General features: G+C 39.4%; 1 protein-coding gene across 1 annotated transcript; it reads left to right on the top strand.

Annotated features, from left to right (window-relative positions):
- The first annotated feature begins 998 nt into the window (after positions 1-998).
- LOC145779849 (adenylyl cyclase-associated protein 1-like) lies at positions 999-19985 on the top strand. The gene is made up of 11 exons (XM_082591506.1): positions 999-2153; positions 3720-3820; positions 4466-4540; positions 6170-6408; positions 6857-6968; positions 8097-8277; positions 15520-15692; positions 16114-16234; positions 16728-16810; positions 17007-17150; positions 18813-19985. Exons 1-11 carry the CDS (start codon positions 1997-1999, stop codon positions 18900-18902), a joined length of 1476 nt encoding a protein of 491 aa, XP_082447632.1. The 5' UTR covers positions 999-1996; the 3' UTR covers positions 18903-19985.
- The last annotated feature ends 172 nt before the right edge of the window (positions 19986-20157 follow it).

The following is a 20157-nucleotide window of genomic DNA, read 5'->3' as shown; positions in this document are numbered from 1 at the left end:
GGTCAAATAGCCACTGCCTTCATTTTTTAAACAGTAATTTTTTCATTTAACATGACATTAACATTTTCATGAGGGATAGAGAAGGCATAAGAGTTATATGTATGCAGTAGGCTATAAAAAAATGGATTGTGGTTTATGCTTTACGTTTGGAGTCAGGTTGCAGTTTGGAGTTAATATTTTCCAAATATTTGAAGCAGCAGTGGATTCTGAGTCGCAGACAGGAGTCTAAAAAACCTGACACCGTACACCTCTGCACTCTGCAGTAGTCCATCATTCAGAAAAAGTACAATATGTAATCGTTTTAGCTAGTAGTCATTGTGACAGCAGAAGCTACAATTAACATGTTGTGTAAAAATCAGTTGGAAGCAGTGAAATAGCACAACGTTCCGATCTCACAAATTACCCATAAGCCCCTTAAATGTATTGAATTCAGGGTTGTCGGTATTTTACCCGACCCAAAAAAACCCGGGTGGGTTTTGTTAAAAAACCCACTTAAAAAAACCCATAAAAAAACCCAGAGCATCATATTTGTCCCGTTTTTATTAGAAAATTAAAAGAATGAACAAAAACACTACAAAGCACTTAAAACAAACTTCAAATGAGGACTTAAGGATGTGATTGTGAAGTAAATTTCCAAGAATAAACTGAAAACGCAGTGGATATTTCTGTACACAAAAATCAAGTAATGCCACTTTGTGTATACTACACTAAAACTCATTTATGCAAGAAGGCCTTATACTATAGTTAAACTGGTGAAAGTACTACTCTACTGTAGTCTGTATATATGATGTAAAATGCAATTTAGGAGGCTATTTACCAATTACAGATTCTGGATTCTAACGCGTGGCTGTTTCAGAGCATTTGCCTAAATGGCCATTGGCCACACAATCGCTCAATTGCTCATCCATTACTATAATATACAGTATATATAATATAAATGATAAAAAATATTTAAACATGATGGCATAAATACTCCTTGCCTTCAAATCTAAAGCAAATGATACAATAATGTGATTTCTAGTAAGGTAGCATCAACTTGGTATAGAAATCAGTGGATGATGCAACATCCAACTTGATCTTGAAATTATTGGATGATGCAACACTCATGCAACAACAGCCCTAGTGCATTATTTTATTGAGTTATGCAAGCATGTATTGTGAGTGAAAGACACTTCATTCGTAAAAAGTAGTTTTGAGGTGAAATAAGCATGAATCTACCTTTTTTTGCATCTTTTTTAAAAAAAAACCAAAAAAACCATTTAAAAAAAAAAAAAAACCAGGCGGGTTGGGCTTTTTAAAAAAAAACCGGGTTTTTCTCAACCCTGATTGAATTACCCATACAGTAAGTCTGGCCGAGATATGGCTAAGTTGTGTCAAAATACCCAAAAGCACCCATAAATGACGCCAAATAACCCATTATAAGTGACATCGAATTACCCATAAATCAAGCCGAATTACCCATCAGTCGAGTCATAAGTCACATCAACAATTATGCCCACCCAATTTATTACACCCTGAGTAGTAGATTTTTGACTGGTTTTGCCATCCCACTTCTATGGTGCCAAGCTTGTGTGTTTATGACGCATCCACATTCCACTAACTTACAAATTGCAAAATTTGAGGTTGAATAGATTTACTTTGTGCTTAAGTGACATGGGAACCACAGCTTTAGAGATTATAAGGAGGATGGCATCTGCTTTATAAAAGTGTTTTTCACTTTATGAGATTATTGTATTTTTCCCTGTGTGTATGTTGTGTTTTTTATAACTTTCTTAGTTTGTAAAATGACTTGTGTTCTTAGACTACCACCTGATGTTAGGAACGCTACCCAGCTTTTATTAATTTGACAAATCATTTTATAGTCAATGCCTGATGAACAATCTCTTTCTGTATTATTTTCTTACTTTGGTTATCGTAGGTTTCAATTTTTATTTAATTATTCATTTGTCATGTTTCACAATTGATAACATTTTTCAATTATATATATATAAATTTGATGCATATGATATTTAAAAAGTTAAACACAGATTCTTTAGAAATATCTCAAAAATATAATATGGATGTTGCTGAACTGCCAAGTTTAGTTTCCAGGCTTGAAGCTGCGGTGCAGAAATTAGAAAAAAAAGTAGGCGGAGGAGGAGCAAATACAGAAGGTAGTAGTTTTAGTACAATGCATGGTGATGTAGTACACAGGACCTGCCAATGTGCAATCCCATTAACCCATAATAATGACTGGTGGCTGATGCAAGTTTGATTACATTCTGCAGGCTAAATGTGCTAAATATGTTTTTGAAATGATAGCTTAATCTGAACTGTCAAAAAGTGTGATCACCAAATACAGGTATATATATGTGGTAATTCAATTGGACTTATTCAGAAAGCAAGTCAATATACACCGCCCAAGAAACTAAAACAACACCAACTTTAAGTAATGATGTGTCGAAGCTTGTAGGTTTTAAGCCGCCCACAATTTTATGAAAGAGAAATATAGGAGAGACGTTGCCGACCATCGGGCGCAGGCACCTTAAAACCTATAAGCGCCGATGTTCCAATAGCATGCAATTTATTATAACCAGACTATCATATGTAAGAACATTTAGAAATTGTACGGTAATTAGTTACAATGTCATCTTGTTTCCACAATGCAAACACATTGCATGTGTATTTTTTGCCTCAAAATAGCACTTTTCTGCATAAAATATGATGTTTGTTAGCTTTTGAAGTGTCAATGTTGGCTTTAATGAGAGCTGATACTGTATGTATATGATTTAAGGGTGTTGGACCAAAATAATGCTTCCATCCCAAGTACCGGTAGTTATTGAGTTGTGGCCCATTTGTTATTTTTAAGTTTTCTCCCCCTCGGGTTAAATTTAAAGAGGTCCCATTACGCCTCTAGTCATCCATCAAGTTTTTGAAAATTTTAGAAATTGCATTTTCTGTGTAAATTCTATATATATATAATTATATACTTTGATATTAAGTAGAGGTTGATTGAAAAAAGTCAAAGGCTCCTGATGCACCGTTGCATACAGTTTTAACAAAAAATGCACACTGTACAACATACAATAAATGGCAATTAGATTAATATATTAGAAAGTTTGTTTCACTACCCTATTTTTGTTGTGCAGTTTTAGTTAGGTTGAGTATATGCTTTTATGGCATATACCAGGGCTACTCAACTGGCGGACTGCGGTCCGATTCCGGACCTTCTGAGTGTTGATAGTGGACCTCGGGCTTTCGGAAGAATAACCTTATTGCCACGTTTCTGGGCCTCTTTAAACAGATTTCCACTGGGAGAAAGCGTTTTCTTCTGTGATTATTCTAGTAGCTGGGGAGGGCCCCCCAACACTTTGTCAAAAATCCTAGAGGAGTTATATTTTACCTAAAAAAAATGATTTGTTACTATCATTGATTCTTTAACTTTCGTGGTTGCGTATGAAATAATTTATTCACCGGACCGCTAAAAGCATTCAATTTGTCACACTGGACCTTTATTAACATTAGTTGAGTAACCCTGGCATATACGATACATAGTTATTTGAATGAACAACTGTGCAAAGCCTGTTGTGGTCATGGTCATAGTGCTCTGTATATATATACAAATTTCTACACGTTTTTGTGAACACGAAATTAGATATATACTGGACTAAGTTGTAACTACAGCATATGAACATAAATTTGCTTCAAGGATTATATTTATTTACGATTCTTTTTTGTAGCTGCTGCCCAGTTTGTCGAAGATTACGATGCATTTGTGGAAGAATGCATTACTCCATACATGAAGGCATCAGCTGCCATTGGTGGTGCTGTTGATGACCAGGTATAAGTTATTTTACTGCTTTGTTGTAAGCATTGTTAGTGCAATGTGTGGAAACTGCAATGCCATTTTAGGAAATGTCTGGGTACGGTAATTTTCTCTTTTGCCTTTGAAATCATCACATGTCATATTGTTTGATCTAAGCACATCAGCCAGTGGATTGTCTGGATTGTGCATTAATCATGCTAAGGTCCACAACTCCACATATCTCTCTATCCTAGGGTTGGTTAATTGGACAGATAAATGATGTGATGTGCAGTATGAGAATCTGAACCACATGATGGTGAGTCATTGAGGCCCCATCGGAACATATTGCTATTGAAATAGCCTACCCCAGTTTGTAAGCGATTGAACTTCATCTGTTTCTTCCGGGTAATATTAGATGACTGCAAAGTTTGTTGACTTAATATTTCAAGGTGCCTTATATTTTAATTAAGTTTGATATAATATGGTGCTTTATTTTACTAAAGACTTGTGACCGATTATTGCATAAAGCTACTGCTATTAAAACTGATAATTTGTTGTTTTTCTCTGCAAATTCGTAACTACATCATCCTTCCAGCAACTACGTTTTCAAGTCAGTAGAAAAAGTCGCATTCATTTATTCATTGTGATCTGTTTTACTTACCATACTGTTGGTTTATTCAGGCAAAAGTTCTCAAGACTGTGTCAGATGAGCAAAGAAAATTTCTAGTGATCGTTTCCAAATGTTCCGAACCAAAGGTATTGGCTTTTCTTGTCAAATCTATTGATAGTTTCTTGAGTGCTAAGACATTTAATGTTTTTTTTTGTTTATTTGAAACAATTTTAGATTATTGTGACTTTATTACATTATCCAGTTACATAATGATCACTCATTAGCAATTTATTGCATTTTTCTTTAATTACCAAAAAATAGGTGGCCCAATAGTCAGTTTTTTGTACTTCTAAAAAATTCTCTAAAAAGTTCTCTATGGTTCTAAAAAATTGCTGGACAAATTTATTATGTAGATTGAATTGGCAGCTATAACCAGTACCACCTATCTACAAAATAACAACATTTTCTCTTCTGTCGTAAAAGATTGCACTGGTAGTGCTAAATCTTTGACGCTTATGGTTTTATACTATTTGCTAGTTCGTTATTAAAACTGGTCATTACTAAATACCACTTTGTTTGTGTGTGTGCAAGTTTAGTTTCAAAGATTTTTTATAGTTGATTTGCGTATTTAACTTTTAGTGGACTGATACTGTCTGTATTTGACGTTTGTTGTGTCTAAGATACTTTTTCACGTATTTACAAAATGATCTACAGCTAACAATGGGTTTTCATTATGAGTTCATTCAAATCATTCCCTTCAAAAGAAAGCAATGAAGCACGTCATCTCTTATTTATAAACCTGCCTTGACTTCCTGCTGTCATTTCCTCACCGGTTCGAAAATCAGACGCTTTACCCGTTGCTATCATGCGCCTTAATGGCCAATAACACATTATGTTTTGTACTAAGCCTCTCTTCCTTCTCATGAAATCAAACATTATTTGCTTGGTTGAAATATACTGTTCAAGTGAAGCATCCATCAAAGCGAATTCGTGGCTTAACTTCTCTTCACTTACATTCCAAGCAATGGCAATCATATCGTGAAAAGTCATGCCTTTTTAATTCTATTTTATCATCAACCTGCACGCTAATTTTTATTTCCATCCGACAATTCCCTGCATCACACGTTGCAGCAATACATTTGTATTCATTCTACTATCATGGCTTTAACATACTCTTTTAGTATACATATAACTGTAACAGTGTCTGATCTTTGCCTCTTCTGGATACAGTTCCTTTCTTTCTGCCGGTTGGTTGAAGATTTTTTTAATGATGGGTAAATAAAGACGTCATTCTCCCAGCCACTAAGGCATTAGTTATTATGTGTTTTACCCAAGACACACGCCTACATCCTTGCAAGCATCTGTCAGGCTATGTTACCGCTGGTCACCCGGGAATTTCAGTTTAAGTGATGTAAAACTTCACCCCGTTTTGCTTTTCTCCCACACTAGAAGCGTCATTTTTGGTTTAAAATTTACTTTTTATAGACTATGTAGAAGTAGTGAACTTGATATTAAACTGGTTTAAGTTTTCTTGTTGAAAGCAAGCTTGTAACAAGGTGTAAAAAATTATTGAATTTAGAATTGACCCCTTTTGTGTCGTACATCAGCGGAGTTTTGCATCCTGTAATATAATGTACTGGCTCGTCACCGAACTGAGCATTGAAAGTCGTTTCTCGTTTGATAAACCCTCCTCACAGCAAGTGACTTTTTCATATTTTTCTTAAAATCTGTTCTCAATGTGTTACATGTTCTAAACACATATATTCTTTACCCAGGATTCGGCTATGTTTTCGAAGCTAGTAGCTTCAATGGTGGAGAACATGGGAAAAATGGAAGGGATTAAGAACAAGCTTGATCGCAAGTCAAATCTAGTCAATCACGTCCGAGCCGTATGTGAAGGGACTATGACTTTCGGTTGGATCAGCGTCCCGAAAACCCCCATGAAATATGTCAAAGACACAAAAGAAACAGTTATGTTTTACACCAATAAGGTCCTCACTGAATTCAAGAACAGGTGAGATGGATCAATTGATTGTATATATGTATTGTAACATTTTTCGCATCAGCTGCGTAGCAGTTAATTTTCAAATACCTCTCATGGCTGAGATACGGAGCTTGCATTTTTAGTACGAACGTACGTCGTACGGTATATGAAATTATGTATTTACGTGGCTTTTGATGGCCACCTGTCCAGCAAACTAATTATCCACTTTGCTTTGATTGGCTTTTCCACCTCTATCAAAAGCTTTTATGGATTAACTGAGCATGCCACTCACAGCTGAGGCTATTACGTAATTAAAAGATAATAATATCTTATTCTTATAGTATTTGCGTAGCGCCATATCCATGGTCAAAGAACCTTTGCTCTAAAGTGCTGTACACCCAGATATAAGATAAAAATGGATTTTTCAAATTATTTATGCCCACCATTTATTGACGCAATGTTTCTCATGTGCTCACAGTGACCAAAAGGAACAGCATAGGGAGTGGGTTGCTTCTTATCTGAAGATATTTGATGGTTTGCGTGACTACATCAAAGAGCATCACACCACTGGACCTAGCTGGAAAGCGCAGGTTAGGATTGTTGTCCTACAAGCACGCCAATTCAATTCTCATAGTTTCCTAATAGTTAACATGGAGACTGTGTCTGTTTAAAATTTTAACAATGAAAGTTTATCAGAAATACAGTATATCGAAGTTATGATGTCTATTGTTGTATCTTTTGGTAAGTAACTCGCAACATTTTTGAGCTGTATTCAATGTCACAAAAGTGTACAAAAAGTGTTTGTGTTTTCCTTACTCTTAATTTCCTCGAGTATCCATAATATCGTCAATTTTAGTGCCTGTAGTTGGAAATTTAAAATTCCCTTACCACAAAGATGGGTATAAATAATAGGTTCAAGAATACTTAGACTTGGTGGCCGATAACTGCTGCAAAGGTATGACGGGCTAGAGTCTCGACGACGATGCAAGCAAACCAGTCTTTTTTGCCAACACCGCCTTTACGGTGGCGAAAGCTTTACGAATAAATTATACAAGTTTCCCAACCTTACTGAGTTTATACTTCCTTTTAGAACACTTTACATTCCTCTTCCAATCTTTCTTCTTCATCTACTTCAAAACCGTCTCTTCCTCTAAAGCCGCGGTTTCTCCAATCCACTTCCTCATCCTCTGATCAGAGCAGTGGTTTTATCCCACCACCACCGCCTCCTCCCCCACCACCTCCACCAGAGCAAGATCCATCCTCCTCATCAGCTTTGGATTTCTCAAAAGCTGACGCCGCCCCGCAAGCACTGTTTGCCGAAATAAACGCCATGGGCTCAGGCATAGCAAGCGGTGAGGTTCTTGCTTGAGCGATTTCAACATCGTTTTTACATCATTGACATCATGGCATTCAACACTACCTAACTTGCCTGGTGATGTGCCTCCTGTGCTGTTGGTTACATCATCGATAACAGTATTTTTTATGGCTTTTTTCAATCCAACCAGCAAATCAATCGTTTTTTACATTGATTTAACTTGTGCAGACGTTAAATCAATTAAAAAAAAAACAATCGATTTGCTTGGCTCTAAATGTGGAAACCTGCACTCTATAACTCTGCGTACTCACGATTTGCGCTTCCTGCAACACAAACTGTTGAACCTGCATGGTGTGTCTGTGTGCAACCATTTTGTATTGTGCATGTTGATTGTGTGTTCCAGGGACCACCCGCAACACTTGAAGCTGCATCTAGTGCTGGCCCTCCTCCACCGCCTGCTGCTCCCGCACCCCCACCGCCCCCTCCAGCTGGGGCTGTTGCACCGGCCGCAAGTAAAGCTCCATCTGCACCATCCGTAAACGCATTGTTGCAAGATATAAACAAAGGAGCTGACGTCACGAAGGGTAATATGATCCCTGCAGGGGGCTAATACAAGAATATGTTGTCACTACAAGCAGTGGCCAAGCTACGCTTGTACTCATAGGCGCCGACTCCGGGGGGGCGGCGCCCCCCCCGCAAATTATTTAAAAAAAATCCTAAATCTAATGTTTCTGAGTTCAGATTTGCGTTAGTTTGACCTTCATTGCGGTCGCGGATCGATCTCAATTAAAAGATCTACTTGTTGCAACAAGAGCGCTGCTCCTAAGATAACAAAAGAAACAGAAGTACGTTAGCTGATAAACGCCAGCATGGTGCCGTTGAAGCATAGTAACAATGATTGAAAAACGTTTTTCTTGATTTCTTCTGCTTTGTTTTTTCTTGGGAGTGTCAATAATGAGGTGTGGTTTGCTGAGTTTAGTATCTACGCGTATTAAGAGCAAGCCTTAAAGCAGCCGTCGGCCATCGCCGCTAAGTAGTGCTTGAATGACCGCCGGTGCTACCTCCTCAGTCAGCTTATTTGGCCGCCGGTTTCTTCTAGCTAATTATTTAATTTCGCAATAGAATGATCGTGGATTAACTGTCGAAAATATGTACTATCAAAGAGTGACGCAGAATTAGGTCAGCGCGTCATAATCACCACTGTTGTATTGTGCGGAAACATTTGCTATTGTATGGAAAATATCCAGCTGCGATCACCAGCTATATAAGTCTTGTTTGTAATTCCTGACGTTAAATGCGAAGTGCTAATTTATATACATTGACTGGCAATATTGTCGTTTTTATGTCGGTTCAATGTTGTCGGACATTGAATCGTTGTTAAAAACAAGAACTACCCAGACAACAAAATTCGTCATTTTTTTCAGTGATTTAACGACTGCAAAAAGAATCAATGTAAAAATGACGGATTTTGTTGTCTGGGTAGGTTGGTTGACATCCGAGGGGAAAACAAGTGTCTTCAAAGTTGAGAAATGTTTCCGCTGTGGGTTAGTGACTTCACACCCTCAATGGTGACATCATAACGGTATAAATGGTCAGGTTTTATGAAAGGCGGTATGCAGTTGAAACAATTTACTGAGCAGCGAGCAGTTGAAACAATTTAGTGTCGTTCGATGGTCCCGCAATACCGGATTACAATCCCGATAAAGCAGTTATTGCGTGGTGCAACGATTCTACAGCAGGACGTCGCCCAGACCTCAATAATACTAAGTGATCATTTTGGCATTGTTGCAAGTTTAATTCTATTTACTTGTGCTATCGTTATTTGTATTTTGGCCTCCAAGCACGCAGATTTGGCCGCCGAGAGGAGCTCTCGGTAGGCCACGATAGCTGCCGGAAAAAAACACGAGTTTTAAGGCCTGTAAAAGCTAAAGTTCAAAGTGACCAGCATATAATTCGAAGTAGCTTACAGGCCTCGAAATTCGTTTTTGTTGACGGCGAACAAACGTGTCCGGTCTGAGCAGCTATCTCGGCGGACAAATTAAGTCTCACGGCGGACACACCAGTTTTAGCCGTCGATCGTCATGCTTAATCACTTTATCTTGATAATAATTCTTCGCCATTTCAGAACTATAACTACGGTTTTAGAAGGCTTTTTTAAAAATTCTGTAAAGTCACTCTGAAAGGCTTTCATCAGACCAACGACTTGCGCTTGAAGTGTCAAAGCGCCGTATAGCTGGTCAATACGTCACATAACTGATTAACTTCTACCGAACGAGGTCGTGTGGCTTATTACGTCACAATGCTCTGGGCAGGAGTCGGAAAATTTCTACACTAACGCTACTATTTTCTGCTGTGCAAAGGTTCACAGGCTTTTTTCTTTAAGTTTATTTTTGCGTGTCATGTGAGCGAAAGTGAATTTTCCTTGGGTTTTTTCTTTCTTACTGTAATACCAAAACTTAACAAATTTTGTTGCATCTTGCTGTAATAGCCTACTCGTATAATCTAATTTAGTAACCAACTTTGCCGTATCATTATTACTCGGAGATCAAAGCCAGACATTGTGACGTAAAACTTGAACTAAATTGCGCGTGATGTAGTGTAGAAGTACATGTACTCCTATCGATTCTTAGCGAAGAATTCACCTTTGTTACGCTGATTCAATGTCATGAATCGTTGAAGCAACGTAAAAATCGAAAGTTTTCCTCCTTGAATGGAAGCTAAGGGATACAGTATTCACATTTTCTAGATGTGCGCTAGAATGCGCTGGAAATTATATTATCGCAACAATTGTTCTTGCTATGCAATGACGATTTGTATCGCTAGTTCCTGTGTTATTTCTCGGCGGAGAAATATGACCGATCTAGATGGTACTTCCCGCGGACATCACATGCTGTGACGGCGGACATGTCCGATGTCCGCCGTGAATTTCGAGGCTTGAGCCTACATTATAAAGCTTGGCGATATACAATGGCAGATAGACGCAAACAAACATCAATGCTGACAAACAAACATCAGCATTTTGAATATAAGCAATCAGTCGGCTAGAAAGTTTGCCCCCCGGCAATTTTCAAAACCCGGCGCCTATGCTTGTACTTATGTTCATCGTAAAGTTGTATTTTGGTTGTTGTATTATTTAATAACCTTTTTTCTGTACTGGTTTATTCGCCTATGTCATTGTTGTTTCACTAGGATGACATCCGGCTAAGTAGGTCGGATTGTCTTATTTTTCTTTTATCCCAGTATCAGCACCATATTCAACATCACGTCATAATCTGTTGTATGTGGTGTTGTACAAAAAAGGTCTGAATCTGCGCGGCTTTCGAATGTCTTCACTCAGGCGCGGATCTAGGAGTTTTTTTCGGGGGGGGGGGGGGGGCAAAAAATTTGAAAATCAATTAAAAAAAAAGAAAAAGATGAAACAGATATGAACAATGATAACTTACTACGACATAATACGATATGCTATAAAATAGACATTAAAACAGCCACTTTTATCAATTGTGAATGTTTAAAAATTTTTTTTTGCTTGAATAAAAATTGCTAAGCATGCAAAGTAAACTTGAAATCTGGTTTAAAACCCAGTATGCAGTGTCCATGACCAATTGAATATTTGCATGTTTGCAGGCATATACGGTAATTGATTGAAATTATAATGAAGAATAAAAACTATAAAACAGCCATTCAAGGTTTCAGATTGTTTCAACTGACGTCATTTGGTTCAGCGTTGGTTTGGTTTTTGAATGTTTATCCTCGGACTGACAAAGCCTTGATAGGTTATTCCTGGTAGTTTCGCATACTTGTGGAGGCTCTTGACGCAGGGCCGGTTACCGAGATTGGCAGAGTGAAGTTTTCCGATTGTTGAAGTGTTGTTGTCGGGTAATTATTCCATTCACTAGGTGCCGCTGAATGGAGAGCAGTCCTGAAATGCGTTGCTCAAGCGCAAACCCCGAGAGTCGAACCAGCGCCGCGTTATCTTGAGGCGGCGCGTAACCACTGAGCTAACGGGGCGGACGAACGAGCTAACGAAGCGTTGGTTTCAGCTGAGTCAGATCCAACAAATGTTGCCATTAAAAAGTACGGTATTTGAAGTTGTATGAAAAAAATAACGGAGTCTGATCGATGGATAATTTCAACCATAATAATAACAAAAAATTATTCCCACTCCCCCCCCCCCGGAATAAGTTAAGTCCACCGTGGGACTAATATCATCTGTTTAGAAGCATATCAAACCATTTGATGCTGATTCGATACAATTTCAACAATTCCTCACAAAATTTCGGGGGGGGGGAGGGGCCCGGGCTCCCTGGCCCACCCCATAAATCCGCGCCTGTCTTCACTGCTTCCATTTTTTTTTATTTGCAATGCAATATAACGACTTGATGGACAACCGGTGTAACGGTCCAGGAGTTGTTGTGTTAGTCTCGAATGAATCACAAAAACCTCAGTCATCGCTCACGTAGCAGTCCTTGCGTCGCCCAACGGCAGGTACGCGCACAGTGCTGCGTAATTACCATTGCGTGGCGTCTCAGGGCATAACATGTATTATGCCTTTACACTACATCTCCGCCCAAGCATCGAGGTACTGTAAAGACACCATACAGAAACAGGTGTATGACCACACATTGCAAATACAGTACAATAAACAGAATAAGTTTTCACACGGTTCATGGGAAGATAATAGGGTACGGTATTAATTAAGATCAATTAAGCTTCTGTGAGCAAGTCTCATGTATACAAGTTAAACAATCATGAAACTTCGCGGAACGTTGTCAACTTTCCTATCGTGAGACACTTTCAAGAAAATATGGTAAATAAAACAATATGCACTAGTAAGACACAACTATAGTCCTACATTATCTCCCCCCCCCCCAAAAAAAAACACAAGTACAGAACAAGACGTAAGCAGTTAATATGACAAGCGTTCAGGTGGTTTTGAGATCCTGCCGGATCTTGTTCTTGTAAATTGGACGTCGCTGGTCTCCGTATTTGCTTCGTTGTTAACTAAGTGATTGTCAATAGAATGAGAGATTTCACATTTCACGCTAGGCCTACTACTTATATCAAATTCACCAGCCTGTGGTATTTTTACCAATGCGCTGCGGTTTCTACGAACTGATGTTCCTTGATTGGTGTCTATGATGTATGACCATTTGGCGTCATACTCGTTTCTCACAACCCCCTTCTGCGTGGCACTGCTGTCTCTAACAAACACCTCATCACCTGGATGGAGGGTGGGTAGCGGTCTCGCTCCATGGTGACGGTCAAAGTCTTTTTTTTGTTTGATTTGATCCTCAAAGTCAAGCTTACGGACAAGTGCAAAATCTGGCCAATTTGGCAGCAAGTTGTCGGGAAAACATGGAAGTTTTGTCCGGAGCTTGCGGCCCATCATCAACTCTGATGGAGAAAATCCATTCCTCAATGGCGTCGAACGATAAGCCAACATTGCCAAGTACGGATCTTTACATTTGTCGAGAAATGTCTTCATGGGTCTGACGGCTCTTTCGGCTTCGCCATTAGATTGTGGATATCTAGGACTAGACGTAACATGAGTTATGCTAAAATCTTCTACAAAGGTTGAAAAGTCTCGGCTCTTATACTGCGGGCCGTTGTCAGAAACTAGTATCTCGGGAATGCCATAACGAGAAAACATAGACTTCATGTGATTAATGATGGAAGGAGATGTTGTACTCGATAACAAGGATAATTCGATCCATCTCGAAAAATAGTCTATCAGTAAAAGATACTTCTTACCTTTGAACTCAAATAGATCACTCGCTATTTTTTGCCATGGTCTGCTCGGTCTTTCCACGGGCAGCATTGGTTCACACCGATTGCGGGAATGTTCCGCGCAACAAGCACAACTCCTCACCATTTCCTCGACTTGTTTACTCATTCCTGGCCACCAAATTGCATCGCGAGCTCGTTGGCGACACTTGACGATTCCCATGTGGCCTTCGTGGATTTTCTCCAGAATATCCAATCGTAATGAAACGGGAATCACTAGTCTTGTTCCTCGAAGTAGCAATCCATCGTGTACGGACAATTCGCTTCTAAAGGGATAAAATACTTTTAGTTTTAGGCCTAACTTACTTAAGGTCGGCCATTCATTTGTGCAATAATGCATAATCTCACAGCACACTGAGTCTTCAGCCAGACGTTCTTTGATTTGTTGTAGACGACTCTCCGTAGCTGGCAGCGATTCAACAAGAGAACAGACGAAAGCGTGGACCTGCTGACAGTCATCTTCGTCTGTTTTGGAAGGTGGCTTTACCGGAGCTCTAGAGAGTGCGTCTGCAAGGATTAGGTCTTTTCCTGGAATGTGCATAACAGAATAAAAAAAACGCATTAGGCGAATCCGAAACCGTTGCAGTCGTGGCGTCAATTCTGCTAACGACTTTGCTCCTAAGATTGCAACTAATGGCTTGTGATCAGTTTGGACAACAAACTTCAGTCCTATGACGTAATCAGAAAACCTCTCACATGCCCAAGTGACACCTAGGGCCTCCTTTTCGATTTGAGCATAGTTCTGTTCTGTGGTACTCAAAGAATGGAGGCGTGGGTTCGAATCCCACTTCTGACACCATGTTGTGTTAGTCTCGAATGAATCACAAAAACCTCAGTCATCGCTCACGTAGCAGTCCTTGCGTCGCCCAACGGCAGGTACGCGCACAGTGCTGCGTAATTACCATTGCGTGGCGTCTCAGGGCATAACATGTATTATGCCTTTACACTACAGGAGTGACCGCAGTCCAAAAGTTACCAGGGTTGCCAAATATAATTAATTATTTTTTTCATGAAAATAATTGAAATTCCTACTGCTCAAAAAGTTACATTGACAATTTTAAGCATTGATTAATCTTAAATGAAAAGGTATGCATTAGCTTGAGAGCAACTACTCAATCAAACTTAGTTGTAATTCGGAAGCGCCGGGCAGCTTTGGTCATTTGTGGTCTGACGTCACTTTTAGACTGCCACGCTGCAGCAGTACGGTACCTTTTGGACCGCAGTAACTCCTGGACCGTTACACCGGGTCCCTAGTGCAATCTCTTCCATCCATTCCGCAGTTCTCCATTGCGCAGCTGACATGTTGTCGTTGGCCAAACAGCCGTGTTTAATTTTTCACCCTACCCATTGTGTATTAATTGAAAAGGCAATGTGGTTCCAAATCCAAAGTGTATTTTAAATCACTTTTCGTTTCACACAGTATCAGTTTATTTTTGTCAGCATCGTTAAAAGGTAGATAATTTGGCTATGATGCAAATTGGCACATACTACAACTGAAAGTTTGAAGTTTTGCATGCACGTGTGTTGTGAGTTGACTGTAATGCATTCCATTTTGTGTCGTTATGTGATTGAGCATGTGACTGCACCAAATATTTAGTTAAACTTAGGCTAGTAATTGAAATATTAATATTATATATACTCAAATAATGTGTTTGTATCACGACCAAAGTCCTTTCCCATGCAGCAAATCAACCGTTTTTTTTACATTGATTCAACGTCTGTAGACGTAACAAAACGGTTGATTTACAAAACGGTTAAACGACTTGCAGACAAAACGGTTGGTTTGCTGTCTGGGTTGGAGAGATGCATTGTGATTCTGTGGCATTGTTGTCGATGTAAAAACGAGCAAAGCAAGAGTAACAACTGAGAATTGTGAAAGTTTTTTGCTTCACTAACCTTTGCACTTTGTGATCTTCACAGCAAATCATTTCTGATAGTGATAGCAGATAGCACTTGCTTTGACAATGTTAACTAAGTTAAATTTATGAAAAAATCAGTTTCTGCATCATAAATTTTATTTAAACTTTTTTTTTTCTTTCAAGGTTTGAAGAAGGTAACTAACGATATGAAGACCCACAAGAACCCCGAGCTGCGCAAACAGCACGCCCCAGTGCCATTCAAACCTTCAAAACCAGCTGGTAAGCCAGTAACGAAGACCACGGAAGCACAGGCTAGGCCACCTAAATTTGAACTACAAGGCAAAAAATGGGTTGTGGTGAGTGTGGTTCATGTTGCAAAAGTTCTGCTTGTTTGATACCGTACTGTGCAGAATGTTTGTCACAACAAAATCAGTATTGGGTCATTTCTCGTCTGCAGAAGTTGAAACAATGGAAAAGGACTTATTTGCTGGTCCTGTTGGCGACACCATTTTCCTGTCATCTAAGTCTGCTTTCACTGTACGACACGTTAAGGTCATCACGTGTTGAATAGCGTTGCGATGACTGTCCTTTCGAATTACAAAATCAATTCTATTCCCATCAGGATACGCACTTGAAAGCAAATGTTTCCATAGCAGTTTGTACTTAGCCAAAGCAAGTCAAATAACCAGTGCTTTTTTACATTGATTCAACGTCTGCAGATGTGGCTAGAAGGTGTATTGAAATAAGTTTGTTTATTCATCGCGTGTCATTCCCTAGGAATATCAAGACAAGGCGACGCTGTCAATCGACCAAGGGAAGATGAAGCATACTGTCTACATCTACAAATGCAACGGCTGCACTATCTCTGTCAACCAGAAAGTCAACTCCATCGTGCTTGGTAAGATCGGGTTGGTTCACGTTGTCATCAATCGACCAATCAATTGCCAGCTTGAAACAGCGTCACAGTAAGGTTTTACTAGAATAGTGAACCATCACCCTAAAATATAAGCATTAGTGTTGGTAAGTCCCAAGTATCACGGGGTGACAGTTCTCGTCTTGACCCTCCCTCCTCGTTGGCTTTTGTTTTCTGTAAGTAAGCATATGTTGAAATCGGTGGACCCTGGTTCAAATCGTAGTGAGTGCGCTTAAGGAACATGTTGCTAGAATCCCTCTTCATTTCGTGACTATGGAACAGTTTGTAGCTAACAACACATCAACATCATGCAAAAACTTTAAACGACCAGACAAACTTTAAAAGTTTAAATTAATACTCTAAGATCAGTCCTGCCTGCCTCAAGGCTTTTACAAGTATACGAGATTGCAAGAATTCGGTCTTTGCTGCTCCATGGTAAGTACTTTATTCTTAGACTTAATAACTTATCACCTTTCAGATTCTTGCAAGAAGACTGGCATCGTGTTCACATCTGTCGTCTGCGGTGTTGAGGTGATCAATAGTCAGAGCATACAAGTGCAGGTGAGTGGAAACTAGCGAAGGTTCTATATCTCGGTTGATAAAAACATTCTTAGAATCGATTTGACATCGTGACAAGGCCATGAAAATACTACGTATGGTTTAACTTTTGAATATGATTGCTTTACAGCTATTGACGAATTTTAAAATGAGAATTCTACTTTAAAATTTATCATTCGACAACTTCTCGCCATTTTAGGCTCAAGGCCAGATGCACAACGCTTCCATTGACAAGACGGACGGATGCATCATCTACCTCAGCAAGGAGTGTCTAGGCGCCAACATCGTCACTGCTAAATCGTCGGAGATGAACATCTCCATCCCGAAGGATGACGGAGACTTTGTAAGTTTTGTGATCGCGTTAGGCTTTGTCGACTGCACGGTTCGACTAAAGCCTGCTCGGATAAACATCCATTTGTGAACCTAGAAACAGCAAGGCCAAGCAACGAAGCTTTAACTCTCGGCGTGTTTTGTGATTGAGCAACAAATTTCAAAGACAGCTCTCCATTCTATTGAGCGGGGTACCACCTCTGTGGCCGAGCGGTTTCGGCTCTGGTGCTGGCAGATCTGAGATTGATTCCAGGTTGGGTCAAACCAAAGACTTTAAAAACGGTACCGATTGTGATCTTTCTTGCATAACGCAGTGAGAATAAGTCGGGTAATAGTGTGATGACATCGTAAATCTGATATAAAAATGAGCCCTGTCGCTAAAAGACCTTAGCTGTTTAGAGCGACAATAAATAAAACCATAACATTATTATTATCTATTCAGCGGTGCCACCTAGTGGATGTAAGCATTTATTGACAACACTTTAAGGGGAAACTTCACTCTGTCAATTTCAATAACTAGGCCGCGGCAGGGGCGGATCCAGCAAGTGGGGGGATTTCAACGAAAGATAATGAAATGCAGGTCTACATTAATCCGACCTTGCAAATACACCATAAATAAAGTTCCTCTTGTGTGTTTTAGGGAGGCGATCGCCTCCTCCTCCATGGATCCGCCACTGGGCCTGCAGCAGTAGTTCAAAGCTTCTACAAGTATGCGAAACTGTGAGGAAACACTTTTGTAAAGAGGTTTTCTCAGTCCAAACATGGCGATTCTCACCGCCATTCAACTATCGATAAAGTCTTGTGATGCGTTTCACCAAGGCACATCATCCTGCAAGCGGACGTGAAGGCTTCGTTGTCTTTTTTTCCATTTGGTGAGATCATGCGTAGTTAGACACATGGATATTAAGACAGTGGTCTGGCTATTCTGAGAACGGAAATGGCAATGGTGAGAGCAATGTGTGGAGTGAAAACCAGGAGGGAGGAAAAGACTGATGCTAGAGATGAGGAAGACTATTGAACAACTTGCCATAGCAAACGGAGTGAGATGGTATAGACCTGTACTAAGGAGGGAGAAAGGAAGTTTTCTTTGAAAGGCATTGACTTTGAAGATAGATGGGAAGAGGAAATGGGGACGTCTAAAAAGAACAGGTGAAGAATGAGGCAGATAAACTTAGAATGTGAGATGGAGAATAGAAGTGAAGGCAATCGCTGCAAGGAAAGAATCGGCCACCCCTACTAGTGTGGACATAACTGAATTCGGATGACGATGTGCCTGTATGCCACAAAATATATAATTTTAAGGCTATTTTGTATTCTGTAAATCTAACTGCACGGCGTGTTTCTTGATCCGGTTTAATTTAATGCAAACGGTGATATGCAAAGCCTTTGTATTGCTGGTTTTGTGCATAAATTAATAGAAATTGCATTGTAAAGTGAGTTTGTAGATACAGTAGTAGACATATCAAGGTAATCTTTATTGCATCCGACTTACTGTTGAAATTTCAATCCCAAAATAACTGTAGTAACAAATCACTTTTTGGTAAAAACTGTTACCTGGTACTTCTACCAGCTTGTTTTTCGTGCTTAAAACACGAAACAGTTTCTTGGCTTGCAAGTCTATACCTAGCAGAGGTACAAAACCCCAAAATAAACGTTTTGTTTGGTATTATTCCAGGTTGAGTACCCTATCGTGGAACAGTTCCGGACTACTTGGAACCCGGCCAAAAAGACCTTTGTTACCGTTCCCAGTGAGCAGCTCGGATGAGTGCCGTCACCTATCGACAAATCACTTCACATTGATTTCTGCGTTGAATTGATGATAAAAAGTAGATTTTGTCACTAATTGCCTTGCATTCAAGTAACCGTATTATTGGAACACGAAAATCTTCAAATATGATAAATTTGCTAATCAGAAGCGCAGCAAAGCATTCATCCAGTGATTTATTGAATGAATTCTTTCATTGTTGGTCTTTCACGCCTTTGAAATCAAGTTTTTGATTGTAATTTAAAATTTAAGTAAAAGCTTTACAAAAACAATGCCTGTGCTGAATCTGCAACTCCGGTTGTGATATGCCGTACAATGGTTTGTTATATTATTATATACTGTCTGTACATGTGTAGCCTACATAGATTAATTTTTATAGCTTTCCTTCGTAGAAGTAGACTGCAATATATAACCAGCCATGTCTAATATGGTATTAGAAATACTTGTGTACACCTGAATGTAGATATATGATTGACGCATGACAAATGGCCTCTTGCGCAATCAACGTCCAACCGCTTGCTACAGATTTAATATCACTCCACTTTAATCAACTACAAACAACATGACTTGAATGGCTTTTAAATAATTCGGAATTGCGGTTTTTGCGCCACTTTTTATTTCGAGTAATCGAGGATTTGCACCCTTGAAATACTGGAGCAATCCTGTGTACATGTCACCTATGTCTGTCCACCTGGTTTCATATGACAAGAGGACGACTGCGATCTAGCTTTGTCATATGCCAACTTACTTGTCCTGCCACGCGTACCTCTGCCATATAGTTCCGATCCAAACAGCAAAATCCTTCATTTTTACATTGATTTACCGTCTGCAGACGTTAAATGAATGTAAAAATTACGGATTTTGCTGTCTGGAAAATCTTTATTTGCAGCACCACTGCAAGAAAATATTTGTGGACGTGACATCCATGCAATTGTGCATGATTTCAAGTCATGTATGGTTGCCATGGTGGCAGAAGTGCCTTGTGTGATTCACTATCGTATGTGTTGCTGCAGTATTGCTTGAACAATTAACTGGAATCATCTTTGTGCATGTAAACTGAAATAAAATATTACACCATAATTATTGATCAGTTTTCGTGCTATGAACCTTTGTAGATTGTGCAGTATGATGCCGCCATTTTCAAAACCCAACGCTGGTGCGTAACGGGCCTTTCTTAGCAGAAGCAATGAGGATTTCAGTCGCAGTGTTGCTCGGTATACACAGCAAAGCTCGCCTTAGCTCAGTACAACAACAT

The sequence above is a fragment of the Aplidium turbinatum genome, chromosome 11 (genome assembly GCF_918807975.1).
Source record: "Aplidium turbinatum chromosome 11, kaAplTurb1.1, whole genome shotgun sequence".
In the NCBI taxonomy this organism is placed as follows: domain Eukaryota; kingdom Metazoa; phylum Chordata; class Ascidiacea; order Aplousobranchia; family Polyclinidae; genus Aplidium; species Aplidium turbinatum.
This window is presented reverse-complemented; position numbering and strand designations above follow the sequence as displayed.

What these genes read in the sequence shown, in the direction of transcription:
- LOC145779849 (XM_082591506.1), top strand. Translation starts at nt 1,997, where the DNA reads ATGCATATGATATTTAAAAAGTTAAACACAGATTCTTTAGAAATATCT. An exon ending in CTCACTGAATTCAAGAACAG is followed by an intron (nt 6,409 to 6,856) that starts GTGAGATGGATC and finishes ATGTGCTCACAG; the next exon opens with TGACCAAAAGGAACAGCATA. An exon ending in CGAAGGATGACGGAGACTTT is followed by an intron (nt 17,151 to 18,812) that starts GTAAGTTTTGTG and finishes GTATTATTCCAG; the next exon opens with GTTGAGTACCCTATCGTGGA.